Source organism: Mus caroli, chromosome 2 (assembly GCF_900094665.2).
Source record: "Mus caroli chromosome 2, CAROLI_EIJ_v1.1, whole genome shotgun sequence".
Lineage (NCBI taxonomy): Eukaryota > Metazoa > Chordata > Mammalia > Rodentia > Muridae > Mus > Mus caroli.
This window is the reverse complement of record NC_034571.1, coordinates 30,483,059-30,501,387: the sequence shown is the minus strand read 5'-3', so window position 1 is coordinate 30,501,387 and position 18,329 is coordinate 30,483,059. Positions and strand designations below refer to the sequence as shown.

At 45.6% G+C, this 18,329-nt stretch overlaps 1 protein-coding gene across 4 annotated transcripts in view; it reads right to left on the bottom strand.

The window, feature by feature from the left end:
* Positions 1–18,329, bottom strand: part of Mapkap1 (MAPK associated protein 1) — a 210,706-nt gene that overhangs the window by 16,116 nt on the left and 176,261 nt on the right. For all 4 annotated transcript variants that reach the window (XM_029473510.1, XM_029473508.1, XM_021184047.2 and 1 more), the window contains one exon: positions 10,629–10,766. In XM_029473510.1, the coding sequence (XP_029329370.1) occupies positions 10,629–10,766 (138 nt within the window). The remainder of the gene's footprint in view (positions 1–10,628; positions 10,767–18,329) is intronic.

Genomic DNA, 18,329 nt, shown 5'->3' with positions numbered 1-18,329 from the left:
CCTGCCTCTGCCTCCCGAGTGCTGGGATTAAAGGCGTGCGCCACCACGCCTGGCTCCGATAATTATTTCTTTTAAGATTTATTTTATTTATATGAGTTTATAGTAGCTGTTCCCAGACACACCAGAAGAGGGCATCAAATCCCATTACAGATGGTTGTGAGTCACCATGTGGTTGCTGGGAACTGAACTCAGGACCTTAGGAAGAGCAGTCAGTGCTCTTAATTGCTGAGCCATCTCTCCAGCCCCATCTAATAATTTCTTATCTGCTTTATTTCTTTCATTAATGAATTCAGACAATGAAAGTTTTGACAGAAGAATTACTTCTCAACTGGAGAATTTTCATTTGGTTCTTTTTCCTAGCTTACATTTCTTCTTTGGGAGTATAAATTTCTCTTCATTTTAAGTTTTTGAATGTATTTAAAAAAAAATTTCCCTTATTCTAAACTATGGGTGTGTATATCTGTGTCTGGGTGTGTGCACAGAGAGCAGGTGTCTGTGGAGGTCAGAGGCATCAGGCCCCTGGGAGCAGCACTCCTGAGGTTACCCACTTGCTGACATGGGCTCTGGGAATCTACTCAGGTTGTTTGTAAGAGCAGCAGGCTCTTAACTGCTGAGTCTGCTCTCTAACCCCTTTGAACAATTTTTTTTTTTTTAAGATTTATTTATTTCATATATGTGGGCACACTGACACTGTGTTCAGTGTCACACCAGAAGAGGGCATCAGATCCCATTACAGATGGCTGTGAGTTGCTATGCGGTTGCTGGGAATTGAACTCAGGATCTCTGGAAGAGCATTCAGCACTCTTAACTGCTGAGTCATCTTTCCCGGCCTTTGGGCATATTTTTAAAGCTGTTTTCCTGCTTCTGTGCTTGTCTTCTGAGACAGGGTCTAGCCTAGATTGGCCCCAAACTTGTTATCTTCCTGCCCCAGCCTCCTGAGTTACAGGCCTGCATCACCATGTCCAAATCTGTACACTCTGAGTGGCGTTTCACTGTGGGTACCCATGCTTCCGAGATGGCTGACTGAGCTGTGTATCAGCTTGGTCCTTTCAAGGCTCCTTTCCTAGATTTGCTTTTCTCCTGGGCTTTGTATGCAATGGTGCCTTTGTCACTGTTTACTGCTGTGAAGAGACACCATGACCAAGGTTACTCTTAACAAAGAAAGCACACAGTCAAGCATGATGCTGGCAAAGGAGCTTAGAGTTCTCTATCTGGATCTGCAGGTCACTGTGGCTGGCTTGCACTTTTGAAACCTCAAAGCCCACCCCCAGTGACACACTTCCTCCAATAAGGCCACACCTCCTAATCCTTCTCAAGTAGTGCCACTCCCTGATGACCAAGTCTTCAAACAGATGAGCCTATGGGGGCCATTCTTAAGCTACCACTCAACTCTCTTCCCAAACTGGATTCCTTTCTAAGCTTTATTTGACAAGCAAGTTGTCTTTCTAGGGCAAGTGAAGACCATTCCCATGTCCTGGCCTCTCCAGAGTCATTGCTGAATGTCCTGGATGTGCCACTACAAGTACAGGGAGAGCCCTGACAGGGAGAGCTCTTCCCCAAGTGGTCTCCTTCCATCCTTCTCTGCAAGACCTAGCTGCAGCAGTCCCACCAGCTCTTACCTTGGTCTCACCCCCCACAGGAAGCCTCACAGCACTGGCACTCAGTCCTTCTCTAAGGGATCTGGAGCCTGTGCTGTTGAAACAGGCCTTTAAAATATCCTGTCCAGTGTTCTAGTCATTTATGCTAAAAAAGCTAATCTGCTTGTTCATCTTTAAAACTGCATGCAGGAACCTCAGAGACAATAAAAATTTTGTTTTTAATGCAAGTACAGTTACTTTTTCCAGGTCTATGAAAGACAGCTTAATATCTAAACACCTCATATATGGAGTTTAGATTTTATGGAATTATTTATTTACAGAATTTAGTATTCTGGAAATTCAATTTGGAACCTGGGCATGACCCATGAGTGAGGCCTGCAATTCTAGTACTCAGAAAGCTGAGGCAAAAAGATTGCCTTGAGTTCAGGGCAACACAGTTGAGTCTGAGCTACACGGTGAGTTCTAGGGCAGCCTGGAACCCAGAGCTCGGGAAATTCACAAAAGCAACAAACAAATTGGGGTGTGGTGGCACTTGCCTTTGACCCCAGTGCTCTGGGAACAGGCAGAGACAGGCAGATTTTTGAGTTTGAGGGCAGCATGGGTTACATGAGGGAGTAGGAGTTAGATAAATTCCCTGACAGACAGACAGGGGTAGGGGTGGTGCCACAAGAGTAGGTAATAAAGATGCTGAACTTCCAAGATGGCTGGCTTTTTCCTCACATTCCTGACCTGAGACAAACGCCCAAGAGCTTAATACAAAAAAGCCTAGTGGGCTTCTTCTCCTGCTAGCAGGCCTCCTGCTGATGGGATGGCTCAGAAAGTTCAAAGCTGGATATGATGAGGACATGTTTGTAAAACAGTTGTGGGCCAATCAACCACCCTGGCTTCCTTCAAACTGAACAACTGTAAACTGGGGGAGGAAGATCCTTCAAAGGCTTAAAACAAAACAAGCCAGCCCTGGAGGAGGTGCCCAGCTCCAGGCTTCCAGAATCTCTCCCTGTATGCTGCATACGTCTAAGTCTCCTCACTCCTAATAACAGCCTTTCTTTGTCCACTGTCTGAAATTCTCATTGCTGCCACCTGTTGCACTGAGATTTCCCTGCCTTTTAATTCTTTCATAGGTAGAGAAAACAAGTCTGGTCGAGACTTCTAGACAGTGACAGAGCTCCCCAGGACAGCCAAAGTTACACAGTAAGACCCTTCCTCAAAATAACTCCAAACAAACAAACAAAACCCCAAACAACCCCCCAAAACCAACAAAGAAAAGATAAAATCACAACAAAAAAACCCCCACAAAAACAAACAAAAACAAACAAACAAAACCCCAAACAACCCCCCAAAACCAACAAAGAAAAGATAAAATCACAACAAAAAAACCCCCACAAAAACAAACAAAAAAGTCACCCACCTTGCCAACCTAAAATAAATAAACTACATACAATTAGAGCTGGCAGAAGCAGCAGGAAATAGAGTCTGCTCAGCATTTTTGCTTTGTTCTACCACGACTCACTCGTGTTAATCTTGAAAGGATGAATTTGAGGATAGTGGTAATAAGAATCTAGGAAACAGAAATGTACTCAAAATTTCCACTCTATCTTGGTAACTGATTTGTTATGATGGGTCCATAAAACCCAAGTTAACTGTTTAGTGAAAACTGAGACACAAGGAGGTGGTTTTTCACACCAGCTAACACTAGAGCATCCTTTCTTTACTTCTTTCTGGCACAGTGCAAGTAGACACTAAGAAAGCCACATCTCGCAGCAGCGTCAGTCTTCCGCAGCACACACATTCATCCTGCCCTGACAGCGACAGCCCAGAGAGTCGTGGCTGTAGTCCCTGGGTTCTTTCTCACTAACCAGCTAGGCTCTTAGGACAAGCTCTTGCCTTCTAATTTCACCTCTCCACAGGCCAGGCAGTACAGAGACAAGCCCATGGCCACAAGCACTGGCTGACTCTGAAGTCATGAGTAGTGACTATACCGGGGACAGGGGTTTCTAGGCAACAGAGGTAGCACCAATCAGCTGTCAGTGCACAGCAGAGGGCAGTGGGCAGGACACATCCTGAGAAGCTGACTCTCAGGGGCCTGTTCAATGCCTGCCAGCCCCCATGAACTGTTCCAAAATGTACCGATGGCTTTTTAGAAGCCATTACAGTTTAGGTTACAGGCTACTACACTGGCTAAAGAGCCTAAGGCCTGGAGCTGGCCTCTGACGGGTCATACATGGTCCCACATCCACAGTTTTTTCCCACTTTTATCCTGAGCCACACTGGGTCTTTCCCTTCCACACTGTTGGAGAAACTGAGGCAGTCCCCTGGTTGCTTACGACCTTTCCCAGGTTCCCCGGTTTGGGAAGGAGATGATAAATCAATCCAGGCGCACTCAGCAGTGCTCCACGGGCACTCGCCTCCTTCACTGAACCTGCGCCTCATCAATCACACTATTGTCTGCTTGAAAGGCGAGCCTTGTAAATGTCATATCCACTCAGGCCCAAGGAGAGGCGCATCCAAATGCAGCAACGAGTTTTAATTGGATAGTGTAATTAAAACTAAAAAACCCCAGCAGACTCCCTTTGACAGGTTAGATGAAGACCCCTTTTAATAGGGCTAGGGAACATATCTGTTAGGAGGAGAGGCGTCCTGCTTCTGATTGTGCTCCAGAGCGCTCTCAGGAAAAGGCAATCCAATAACTGGGGCATTTAATTCAGGAGAGTTCGTTGTTCTGCCAACAGGCAATATTTAATGTATTTGATCTGGAACTTTGGAAATAAGTCCCCATCAGAGAAAAAAAAAGCACAACACTACTGGACTCTCTCATGTGTGAGGCCAGATTTCCTGGGAGTCAACAGAGCCGGAGAGCAGGCTGTGGGCTACTTTTTGTAAACACAGGTGCCCACTGTACAGCAGCAAGGCCTTGAATATTCCCCACCCTCCTCACTGGAATTTCTTTTACACACACTCATTGGAGCACCTAAAGAATGACAAACATCCCAGGTACGTGCTTCTTCCGAAGCTGAACTAGGGTGCCTGTCGTGCTGGAGAAGTGTGCTTATGTGTGGTCTCTGCTGGAGCTGCCTTGTCAGCCAGGGAGAAAAAAGGGTGGGTGGTCAGCAGGTTTGGTGCCTGGGATGTAGTGTGCCAAGTGACTTTAGTAAAAAACCTGATCTTGCTGCCACCTTTCCTGGGAGAGGGGCAGGGGGATGTCACCCAACTAGACATGAACCCTGCACATGAGAGTTAGTGGACACATAAGGATGGATGTCTTACAGGTTGTCCATGTCAGCCCTTTCAAATGAAATACCACTGTCCCAGGAGTTCAGAGTCTACAGAGTGCATCTAAACTGGGGCTCTGGTAGGCACAGAGGTGCCAAATCTGAGCTCCTTCCAGAGCTTTCTAAAGCCAGATAGTTGCTTTGCTTTATTTACACAGACCTCCAAGTCTATTGCCTGGGTGCTCAGGTGGAGTTTTCTGTTTTAAGGATGGTGACTTTTCTCCTCATGAAGTCTGCTTGGAGCTCTGTCTGCAAACCTTTGAACATTCCTAACACTGGTCCTTCTCTCTATGTTGATAAACCCATTAAAGGCCTCTAAGTGAACACATATAATCTGTGAAAACTAGATACTGAATAAACCATCAAATACTTTTAGGTTTAAATGAAAACTACATAAAAGCATTTCAGCCATCAATTTGGCTATCACTTCTAGCCAGTATGAATTCTGCTGGAAAAGCTATTTTCGTGCAGATGTGGAATTCAATGGGAAAGACTGACTCGTGTACCAACATCAATCAAAATGTCGACTTCCCTGGCAGCTCTCAACAGTAAGGCAGGTTCAAAGGTCACAGGATAAAGAAAAAGCCAAGCTCTGGTTCAGCTCTAATATCTCCTTGGTACAAGTCTTGCAGAAGCACCCCTTCTGCATTAGCCTGGCTTTCATTAATCTTCTTGCCACCTTCTTTAACTAGTCATGCAGAACCGTTCGATAGCAAGGCGTATAATGGGGAAGGCCCTGTGCCTATTACCGCGTTAACATTCTCTTAAGCCCAGTGCAACAATAGAGCGAGAGGCAGAGGAGAGCTGGATGCAGGGTGAGGTTCAGGCAATTCAATCACAGTGTGGCTTACCTATGTACTCTGACCCACAAGACACAAGGGGCCTTTGTGTCTAACTGGCTTGGCCATTAAGGCCGCTCAAGATCACAACAAAGCTAATCTTTTCCATTTAAGCTAAATCAATGTGGACAAATCATTATTCAGCAGCTTTAATTTAATTAGTAAATTAAATACACTACTTTACAGATCTTGTCAAGTACTTATGAAAAGAAAGATTCATTTAAATGCGAGGTCACCAATAAGCCAGCTAATTTAGCTCCTGCTCTTAACTGAATCTTGTCTCTAATATCCAGGGGGTTCTAGTTTACTAGAGTCCTGGCTGCAGCTAACTCCTAACCCTAGAGAGATCATATTTTTGGTCCAAACAGTTTTGGACGAAAAGCAAAGCAAAGCAAAGCAAAGCAAAGCAAAGCAAAGCAAAACAAAACACCTCCCACCAATACAACCAAAGCAGCAGCAGAATCAGATTTCCTTTAAATTATACTATTGCAAGAAACATAATCAGGTTACCTCTATTCTGCTGCTTCCTAAAGATTGTATATTATCTCTACTTAATTGAGATACAGAGCGCTTTTCAGCTATAAAGATGACAGCTACTTTATTAAGGTTTAAATCTGATTTCTTAATGATGGCTGCTTCCTTTAAGGACCTGGATCCTGTGGAAGCCTCTCTGGATGAGGCCAGATCTGCTGTGATGGAACACCCACACGATGCCAGAGTGCCTTCCCTGTCACAGAAAGGTCCCTAGTTTGTTCAGCACTAGCACTTTTTAAGAAGCCGACCATCCATAGACTATGTGTAGCTTGGATCTGCTAAGAGACATTAAAATTCACTTAAAAGAGAGAGAGAGAGAGAGAGAGAGAGAGAGAGAGAGACATTTGTTGGAACCCTTCAAAAAATAGCAAAGGAAATCCTAAACAGAGGCAAGCCAGACAGAAGGAACTCTGATTTGAATAATAAAGGCAGGGCTTTTCCTCCCCTAAATCAAGAGATTCTTAATTTTTCAGGGCTCCCCCTTCAGATTTTCAGAATTCTTTTAGAGTCTGGATTTATCCATGCAGGTTTCAGAGGCTTGTATCTATTTAGTCATTAAGTTCCAGGTCCTTAAACACTCACAGGGACAGAGTGATAAATCTTCTCTCTAACTCTGGCCTAAGAGGGAGAAGCCGGGTGCAGGAGTGAGAGAGCTGCTGCTGCAGACCTGGCCACGCTGATCCCGTCTGTAATTTCCTGTTTCACCGATACTAATGCTCAGCCCTTTGCCCAGTCAGCTATTCTCACACTTTAGAACGCAGCATCAATTAAACCTGAGTTGTGTTTCCTATGACGACCGTATGAATGGTCTGACAGCAGCTTTCTTCATAAACTCTGCAAAATGGCCACATTCAAAGGGTTTAAAACATTTCTTTTCTGTTCAAAATCCTGACAAACATGTCTCAAGTAAGAATGCAGGGATAGCTTCATTATCTCCCCACACTTAATGTCTTTTTGTGAAGCAGGCTGCTTAATAACGCGTCTGCTCTGTTTTCACAACTAAATTATTCCAGTTGGTCACACGTTCCAGTCTTTGGGAAGACACTTGTGTTATGAGAGATAAAAACATGAAAAAGAGAATATATTGCAGAAATCAAAAACCTTATCTACTTCTAGACTCTTTCCCTTTGCCATAATTCATTCAAGAAGCCCTAAGAATAATTTTTGATGTAAACTCAGCTACAAACATACATCACTATGCTGATAAAAATCACAGGCTAAACTTATGAAATATAGTGACTTTCATTTCTTTAGTGCTCCTAAAATAACTTTTTTTCTAAGGTTCAGCAGACATAAAAGATAAAAAGGGTTACCATTAATCCTTTAGGGAAAAAAAACCAAGAAGGAGAGCAGGAGAGAAAGCACAAGGCCCCATAGATTAACCCCGTGTCGGTGAGGCCCTGAGGAGGGGCTTTTGAGATCCAGGCTGAATTAATTTAGTGAAGATACTGGAAATCATAAAACCACACAATGTCAATTTGATTCATTTACTAACATCCTGGTGTGGGCTTTTTACAAGAATCACAGGGGACAACTTTTGGTTCCTCAATCCTGGCTCATTCAGTTGACCAACACTTCCTGTAGACTATGGCAGGGCTGGCTGGGCCACTCAGCTCCGTGGAGACTGAATGGGGGGAGGGGGAGGTTGGGAGGACTCTAAGGAGATAATACGGCACACTGCATTGTCCAGAGGTCTACACAAATGTCTGAGGGAATGAATGGAAAGGAGTGGAAAGAAGGACAGAAGGTGGCAATGCCCGTGAGTGAGAGGTAGGGCCAGGCAAAAGCACAAAACAGACTTTGTGAGCGCACCTCCGGGGCCAAGGTCTAGATGGGGAATTCTGCCCTGTGAGGCCTAAATAATCAGTAGTTTTCAATGTCAGTGAGAGCTGTGTGGGGGAATCAGAACTTGATTTATTATATTTGTGTGTATCAGCTTGAACATTTGTGTGGATGGAGGCCAGAAGGTGTCAAATGACCTCCAATATTATTCTCTGCCTATATCACTTTGAGGCAAGGCCTCTCCCTGAATCTGCAGTTCATTTTTCTCTTAGCTGGGTTCCTTCCCTGACTGGAGCAGGGGTTATGGGCTTGCATGGAATAGAATGCTTTATTTTTTATTTTTTAAAGCAAAAAACTCCAAAAGTAAAGTTTTACCTGTGAACTTCTTAATTTTTGGCTCCCAAATAGCATCCCCACTCCCCATGGCCAGCACCTGTGAGTTCAGAGAATATGGCTTGAAAAGCCCTGCTAGAGTACAGGGCAGGGGGCTGTCCTCCTCAGCAACAGACAGTCAAGGACAGTCCCCTGTCCCCCAAGGGCTTGGTATCTGGTTTGCACACTGGGACTGTGGAGAGAAAGTCAACATTGAGAAGATGGCCCTGTCTGTTCTGTATTCTGAAGCTGAGCATGTGGCTGGGCCATGAACACAAGACACACAGCAGTTACTGTGACTGCCTGACCCTTTCATGTGGCTGGGCCATGAACACAGGACACACAGCAGTTACTGTGACTGCCTGACCCTTTCATGTGGCTGGGCCATGAACACAGGACACACAGCAGTTACTGTGACTGNAACACAGGACACACAGCAGTTACTGTGACTGCCTGACCCTTTCATGTGGCTGGGCCATGAACACAGGACACACAGCAGTTACTGTGACTGCCTGATCCTTTCATGTGGCTGGGCCATGAACACAGGACACACAGCAGTTTCTGTGACTGCCTGACCCTTTCATGTGGCTGGGCCATGGACACAGGACACACAGCAGTTACTGTGACTGCCTGACCCTTTCAAACAGTGGGGAGTGGGTGACTGTGACTTGCCCTTCCCTCCCGGACAGCTGGGTGTGTGATAGCTACACCTTTTCAGTGCCTGGGCTACAGCCTTCCTAGGCACAGCAAGTGTCTGCCAATGAAAGAACTCAAATCCAGGTTTCATTCCTCTCCCAATCTGCCTACCTCAGGTGACCACATGCCATGACTGAGACAAGTTATAAGGTGTCTCTTCAGAATATCCTCTGTGTTTAGGAAGGAAGATGCCAGGACAAAGACATCTTTTCTGGCCACAAGACAGAGTGGGTGGAATCATGGTGAGGCTCACGAATGGCTGAGGGGATATGGTGGCCTTCAGGGTCCACGAGCACCAAAGAACTGTCTCATGGATCTCTTCTGGCAGTCGTCCTGTAGTCAGAGCGTCACAGGGGTGACAGAGATGACAAGCAGAGGACAAAAATGGCCCCACTTCTCTCTCTACCTGCCTAAGTGTCGCTTTCTTGCCAAGCTGGAGGCTGTGCTAAAGGAGCTTTTTCATTGCTGAATTTGACAGTAAAATTAAACACGTGTCATGGGGGCATGTGGCATGTGCCTAGCCTGTAAGTCTTGCTGAGGGGCTCGGCACTGCAAGGTAGCCTTTTAGTCATGATGACCTTGGAAATTAGCCACATTATAAACATTTCCTGGCCTTTACCCTTCCTGGTGTTCCTTCTGAATATGTAAGTCCTCTGAATTTGTTCTCATAGACACAGGAATATAGGCCCCCAAATTAGAGGCTCAGTATGTACCTCAAGTTACTAAGCCAAGAGCTACTGGGGTGAGCCCTGGGTAACAGGAAATGCTGAGATGCAGCTGTCTGGGAACCCTGTTTGCAGGCCTTCTCTATGCAACCAAGAACACAAAGAAAGTTTTGGCTCTTTGCTTTCCCAGAGAGGCTCTACTCTGAGCTGTGTGTCCCTTTTGCCCTTACTAGGACTGGAGTCCTAAAAAATGATTAAGTCATTAATCTAAATACTACACTCAGTTACTTAACTGCAAAAATATAACATGCCCTAATGTATCTGCTTAGGTGGTTAGTGGAAGAACGCCAGTCCAGTAGTGTAGTGGCCTCTCTGTAGGACCAGGCATAAGTTCAGTTATAAGCTGGAGGTCACAGGCTGCCAATAATCTGGGTGTGCTGACACTTCCATCATGATGGATGCCTAAGTCTAGTCTCTGGCTACTGCAGGAAATCCTCTACTTTCTAAGAGTGGCACAAGGAAAGCAGGTCCAGGCTGACTGGTCAAGTTCCCCCAGTGGGAAGGGACAGGAGCACAAATTAAATCAAGCCGTACTTTCTTGGTGCAAATTCCCAGCAGGAACCTGCCTGGTACTCCCCACCCCCACCCCCCAGCACGGGCTTCAAGGGTCTCTGTTGACAGCAAGATGGAACAAGATGGGGGCTCCCATCAAGCTCTGGGTATCAGAACACAATCCTGTTTGATTAAAAGAAATTTCTGGTAATGAATTAAACAGGCCCAAGGAAAAAAGGACATGGTGGTCATATATTCTGCCAGCGCCAGGCGCCCAGGGAGGAGGGGGAGAAACGGAGACATAAATAAAAGACTACTCACTGGGGCTCTTCTCCTCGGCAAGGCCACAGGCACAGAGCAGGTCACAGTCGATTGAGATGGGCTTCTGCTTAATCCAAAACTTAGTGCTGGCTTTCTGATTCGTAACAGGGTCTATTTCTACTTTGTCTCCAGAGATACCTGTAAGGCCAAAGGGGGGGGGGCGGAGGGGGGGTGACAAAAAAGAAGGCATGAGATGCCCGTAACTTCAGTGCAGTGATCTAACTGCTGGATAATCATACAGTGGGTGAGCATGAGCTCCGAGGGCTTCAGGGAACATGGGATTCTTCCAACAGGCAGGGCATCTAAACAGCATCTAAGGTCTGGCTGCCTGAGCAAGCAAGGTGTGTCGTGTGGGGTGACCACCCACAGTTATATGGAAAGCCCACAGGGGATGTACCTTTTCTGACATAACAGAGACACAATACACAATTTTCCCATATACTGCTAACAGCATTATGTCTATATTGTAATGACATAAACTGGAATAGAGGGAAATTTAAAGCTAATTTTGATTTTTTTATTTTTAAATAAAGATCCTAAGTAACAGATTATGCTACCAATATAGTTTCTGATCTGGAAATATCTTACATGGAAAATGGAAGGAAGACACAGAACCTCCCTCTGTGACACTACATAATTTCCCAAGGAACAGTTAAGGGAAGCCATAGGAAGATGAAAGGGTCTTTCCACAAAATAGTTCAAATCTTGCAGCCTGGTTTTCAGGTGGGGGAGGTCCTTGCCTCTCTAACCAAGAGACTCTAGCATTTTTTTTTTTTGTGCATGCCAGACAATGACCAGGAACGAATGTGGTGCAGGGCATAGGAGGTGTCTGCAGTAAGGACTGACACATGCTGAAGGTGCCTTCTGTGCATTTAGGAGATGACACGCTCTGTCTGACACACCAAGTCTAGTCTACAAGTCCTCTTTTGCTAAGAAGAAAAAACTGTTCATAAAGTGAGACATAAACCTTTAATATGTGTTCTGGAGTGAGCCCCATAGGAGCCTTAAAAGTAATTAATTTTTAGGTTAGGGTCTAAGTAGAAAAAAATAAAAAAGAAGTCAAGATTAAAAAAAAACCCTGAAATAGTCAATTGTATATACTGTGATAGAAGACAAAGGCAAGCAGGACTGGTGATAAAAGATTAGTAACTCAAAAGAGGGTAAAACCCACCTAAGCCTTGCTCAATTAATACCCCTACCTCAACCAACACACACACACACACACACACACACACACACACACACACACACACACTACAGCCCGACCCTGACAGCAAATTTAAATGTAAAAAAGAATAAAAACAAATATTCTCTCCATGACTGGATTTTGTCCTCCTCCATGAATTGGATTACTCTATGAGCAGATTCACTCCAAAACCAGTCAGACAAAGGAAGAAGGCTGGGGCGGGGGGGGGGGGGGGGGGGGGGGGGGGGGGGGGGGGAGAGAAAGAAGGAGGAGGAGGAGAGGAAAGCACAACGCAGAGATGACCTCGAGCCCTTCTTCTTTGGTAGAGCCAGCAATCAGCAATTCTGTTTGTTTGTTTTTATTAACCAAATGCTGGGGTTACACTGGACATGTTGCAGTTAGGCATGATGTCCTGAGCACAGCCTACTGAGAGGCTGTTAGGAGACAGTCTGATTATGTTTCACTTAAAACAGGCTATGACTACACTCTTGCCTCCAATTGGCTCATTAATTGTTAAGGATTTGGACATCTCTATTGTTCCATGAAAGGAGACGAGTACTTAAGTCATGGGAGTGGTGATGAGTGCTCATGTATGCTCCTGCTGTGGTGATGGGCTGAGTGCTCATGTGCGTGCATGCTGTGGTGATGGGCTGAGTGTTCATGTATGCTCCTGCTGTGGTGATGGGGAGTACGTTCATGGTGAGCAGGGCTTCCCTCCTTATCTGCTTCTTATTCTGACATTTATAACAGTCAAAACAGACAGAGCAAAATAAATGTGCATATCTCTTACGTGGAAATAAACCCTGCCCCACATTCCTCTTTCAGAAAGGAAGAAAGAAAAAAAAATTCGTCACCAGACAGAGATGGTTAAAATTTTGTTCGAAGGCCATGCAACTCCTGAAGCCGCAGCCAGTCAATACTGTTAATGTACCTTGTTAATTTGATAGGATTTGTCAGGTAACTCCACTGGAAAATTATATAAAACTGTTCCAGATGAAAAGATGATAGTGACATGAATTAAAGTGATAGAACAATAGTGGGATATAAACCAGAAACGACACCCAAAGTGGCTGTTGATTTATTGCCACACTGAGTTTGGTTCTGGGCTCCCATGTATATTAGTGCTACAAATCTGGGTCCATTTAGCAGAGGGATGCTCATACATACATCACCAGCTCCTGCTCCAAGCCAAGGTCAGTCCCATTGCATCAATCTTTTCAACAGAGCTTACTTCACAAAGCAGGACTCCTGAAACCATCGCACATGTAACAGACTGCTCTCCTCTTTCATCTTTCTTTTATCATGTAAAGCACACTTTTAACTTCCATTATTTTTATCTGCAAATTGTTAGCGCATAGTTCATCCATTACCTGCTGTATCTGTGCATCAGTTGCCTATGCTCTACTTGGCCACAGAACCCTTCCCAATGACACCCTGTCCTGGAGTTGCTGCCACTGATGCTGTCTACAGAAGGGAACCCCAAGACTGAAGTTTGGGGGTGGAGATGTGGAGATGAATGCAAAAGGCTCAAGATGGGCAGACAGGTGGAACATCATTTAAACAACTGGTGTGCTCCACAAACCCAGCATACACATGAGATTTTCTTCCTGAATCAAATCACATTTTCCCACTGACTCCGTTCCAGTGATACTCTGTCTTCATTTTGGATTGATCTGTAATTGGCAGGAGCTCCCGACACTTCAGACACTTCAGTTTTAAGTTTCCCTGCCCTGCAGGCTTTCAGTCAGGCAGTTAATGATCTGTAAAACTCTTGCCTGCCTCCAGGAGTCACTATTTAAAGGAACCTGTAGGGAATCTTTCGAGATGAGAAAAATCCTTTGTGTGTTTAATAATCTCACTACAGACAAGTGTGAGTCTCTGACTCTTAAAGCTGAGTTAGGCCCCACAGGCCTGGTTGTTCCTACTGGACAAGTGCAAGCAAGCTAGGAGAGCCTGAGGCAGTCTGGCGGGTACCACCCTTGTTGAGCATATTGGACAGAACCTGGAGACCTCTGGGAGCCCAAGCACTTTTTACACATTCACTCATCCATCCATCCATCCATCCATCCATTCATCCATTCATTTCATTCATTCATTCTAGAAGGGTGGATGGAAGGTTGCTGGAGGGATGCCAGCTAGCAAGTTCATTCCATGTTCTGGCTAAAGACGCTGGAGCTAGGGTGCAGTGTGTGTGCTCAGGAGGTCAGTCAACACAACTGCACCCATTTTCCACTGCAGCCTTTCAAGTGTACAAAGGAGAAGGTGGGGCCAGAGCAGCAGGGCTTTCCTGTGACTGCAGAGCACAGACACTATAGCTGTCATGTTCCCCATGCTTTGGCAAAGGTGTGGCCTTGGCAGGAGCACTCACTGCCTTCCAGCAGTTCCAGCTCTAGGAATCACGTGGCACTGTCCTCAGACCCAGCAGGCATGGCTCTGTTACACTGGTCAATTTACTAAGTGTCCACTTAGTGAGCAGTGAATGTCTACTAGGTGCCAGAGGTCGGACAGTCTCAGTGTGCTCTAGTAGCCTCATGAAACAGAACCATAGGATGGCTACGGAACTTGTCCAAGATCGCACAACTCACAAGTGGCCTGGGACCTGGAATTAGGAGCTCTGGTGCTAGAGTCCACCGTCTCAGCACTGTAAGGGTTAGCAGGAGCTGTGCTGGTTTGTTGGATGCATGTCTACTGAGGGGCTGGAGTATTGAGATGCATTTACAGAGCTTAGACATAGGAAAGCTGTTCTTCCAATCCAGAACTGCTAGGTTCCCAGATAGCCCTCAGGCTGCTCAGACCCGAGTCAAGAGAACCTGTCCAAATGGTCCTGCAGCACTTCCCTCTTCTCTCCCCAGGGTATAAGACAATGTTCACCGGGCAGTGGTGGCGCACACCTTTAATCCCAGCACTTGGGAGGCAGAGGCAGGCGGATTTCTGAGTTTGAGGCCAGCCTGGTCTACAGAGTGAGTTTCTGGACAGCCAGGACTACACAGAGAAACCCTGTCTCAGAAAACCAACAACAACAACAACAACAACAAAACAAAACAGACAATGTTCATGTGTCAAACATGCCACACCTACATCTGCAAGCCAGCAAACACACAATTGTTGTTCTTCTGACTTCTGTACTTACTCTTTTTTTTAAAAGATTTATTTATTTATTATATGTAAATACACTGTAGCTGTCCTCAGACACTCCAGAAGAGGGCGTCAGATTTCGTTACAGATGGTTGTGAGCCACCATGTGGTTGCTGGGATTTGAACTCGGGACCTTCGGAAGAGCAGCCAGCCCCCTGTACTTGTTCTTAATGAGTAAAGTTTTTGTGTGACATCCCTGAAAATGCAGAGGGACTCCTTATGGTGTCTTTTTTTTTTTTTTTTCAAGACAGGGTTTCTCTGTATAGTTCTGGCTGTCCTGAAACTCACCAGGCTGGTCTCGAACTCAGAAATTCGCCTGCCTCTGCCTCCAAAGTGCTGGGATTAAAGGCGTGTGCCACCATGACTGGCTTATGGTGTCATTTTTAACACAGTATTGCAAGCAAGTCTTTGTATGTAAACATACAAAGAAAGAAGGGAAGTAGATCTTAATTAAATATACGTTTCTTCAAACTAAATGGTTACACTGAGGTGTTAATGTTAACACCCATGATGAAATATAGCATGACCCAAGAAAATCAAGCCAAGAGAAAAGTTTGACTTAAAAAACATTCTAATGTCATAATACCAAATGAAATAGGAAAGAAAAATATTTACATAGGGGTCAGCAACGGAGCTCAGCAGAGCAGAGCAGGCAAGCGCCTGACATGGACAAGGCCTGGATTCCATCTCCAGGACGGGAGCTGGTAAAGGTGGTCTAGGGAAGCTTCCCAAAGGCTCCACTCTAAATGCAGTCGGCTCTGGCCAGCAGGAGGCATGGACCCAACAGTATGTATTGCTTTTCATTTAGAATTTTATTTTATGTGCTTGGGCATTTTGTCCGCATGTATGTCTGTGTACCTGCAGACATGTGCTGCCTTGTGTTTGCAGAGGCCAGAAGGGGGCCCTGGATCTCCTGGAACTGTAGTTACAGGCAATCGTTAGCAGCAGTGTGGATGCTGGGAGTCGAACATGTGTCCTCTGGAAGAGCAGCAAGTGCTTTTGACTCAGCCATTTCTTCAGTTCCCAACAGTATTTTGATGTACTTACTTACTTATTGTTTTACTCTGTGGTGCCAGCTGGGAAAGCACCTGTACTGTGTTTTAATAAAGTCGACAGTGTTGTAAAAGCGTGGCTAACTCCCCACGTTTCCATTTCAGAGTCTGCTTTCCCTCCCCACCTGTTAGTGTAGGCGAGTATGAGCTCACGGACCTCGGCAAGGGCGGGCAGTGACAATACCGTGGTGGAAGTGACCATAAATAGATGCACACTTCCATCCAGACGCTCGCATGCACCCAAGGTGCTGTCAAGGGCTCCTCTGAGAGCCCTGCCACTGTCATTAAAGGTGTCCAGAGCTTCCCAGTCTCAGCCCCAGCAGGTAAAGAGGAAGAGCACAGGGCTTGGCCTGGAGTGGCTGGGGTCAACCCTTCCCTCAGAAGCACGGGAGGCCATTTGTCTCCTTTACCAACTCTCCTCCCCTGCCCACTTATCCATCGCCATCCGTCATGACCTTTTCATGCTCGCACACTGACAGCTTCCAGATACAGTGAGTCAAACTTCACTGGAAGCAAACTATCACGCCAACTGTCAAAGGCAGAAAACATTGCCTGATTGCTGTCCTACATCAACGCCAGCATATAAATCCTTCCTTAACAAGACAGCTCAAAATAAACAAAGCACAACTCTAATGCCGCTACAACTCTCCAGGGAAACAATTTGTCCAAGGTTTAGAGTTATCACAGGGGACCCTCGTCTGTTTTAACTAACCAAAATATTTCCATAAAAGGAAATTAGCACTGTATATCATCATCCACAGTGCAGCAGAGGTCCCCCTTTGGGCAGCCCCTGCTCTAGGTCCTTCTGTGACAGTGGCTCACTGAGTACCTAGCTCTCTGAAGGAAGCCTGAGCTGTCTACATTTAAAGGCAGCAGTGCTCAGTGGTTAGGGCCAGGAACTCTGGATTAAGAAAGTCTTAGGTCAAGCTTCAGCACTACTTCCTCCAGCTTTCACTTTGGGCAAACTGGGAAAGAGGCACAGGACGCTGATTCACAAGCGTGGAGCTTTTAAGGACTAGTTATTTTCTACTGTTGTGACCATGACTAAAAGCAATTTAGGGAGGAAAGGATTTATTTGGCCTACTCTTTCAACCACAGTGCATCACTGTAGGAAGCCAAGTCAGGAACTCAAATAGGGGAGGAACCTGCAGGCAGACACAGAAGCAGAGACCACAGAGGAATGCTACTTACTAACCCTGCTCCTCCCGGCTTACTCAGTTTGCTTTCTTATACAACCCTGGGCCACCTGCCTAGAGATAGCATCTCCCATAGGGGGCTGGGCCTTGCCACACCCATTATTAACCAAGAAAATACGCCCCCTCCCCGACTTACCTACAGACCAATTTGTTAGAGGCATTTTCTCTATTGAGGTTCCTTTTCCCAAATGCCTCTAACTTGTACAAAGTTGAAAAAAGAATGAACCAGTACAAGAACTAAGTAAGGCATAACAGTTACAGACTCCTGCTGTCAAATGGCATAGCAGGGAGCCAAGGGAGGATATGCACAGTATGTGCCTTAGGCCTGGATACCTGGGTCTGCTCTGTGTTAGTCTTGAAAGCACAAAAAACATAGAATGCCTGTTTAGCCAGGCAGCCCAACATGCCTATCACCATGGATCCTCCCGCCATCACCAAGTTTCACAGCACAAACCTTTCTGTAAGCACTAGACACTTCTGCTAGAGAATGTCCATGTGCAAAGTTTCCAGGAGACTCTGGTCTCACTGGAGGCCAGGATCTGGGAGAGCACATTCTCACTGGTCTTATCTTGAGTAAAGAAATTTATTTTTCCAGGAGCCTGAGCCTTCCCTTCTGTAAAATGGGGGTAACAAAAGTGTTCACTCCTGGGGTGTCATGGGGATGGGATGGCACAGCACAGCACAGCACAGCACAGCACAGCAAATGGTTATCCTGTACTGCAGCAAGAAATTCAAGCCATATTACAGTTCCTAAAGATGAACTCAGACTCAGAGAGGGAAAGCCAGTTATCTCTTATTGTGTGTGACCTGGTATAGCAGACATACTCCTGGGCAGGCTCCAGGCCCAGAAGGAGTTGGCCAACACAAACTGGACACAATGGATTTGAGAGAGAAAGAGAGAGGGAGGGAGAGAGAGAGAGAGAGAGAGAGAGAGAGAGAGAACCAACAACAAAAAAGCCAAAACATGAAACTGGGTGGGAAGAAGGGTGAGGGAGGATATGGAAGGAGGGGGTGAATATGATCAAAATACATTGCATGTAATTTTTAAGAAATTAATAAAACTACTGTAGGTATGAAATATATATTTATATATGTGTGTGTATGTATATACACATGTATATATATTATATGT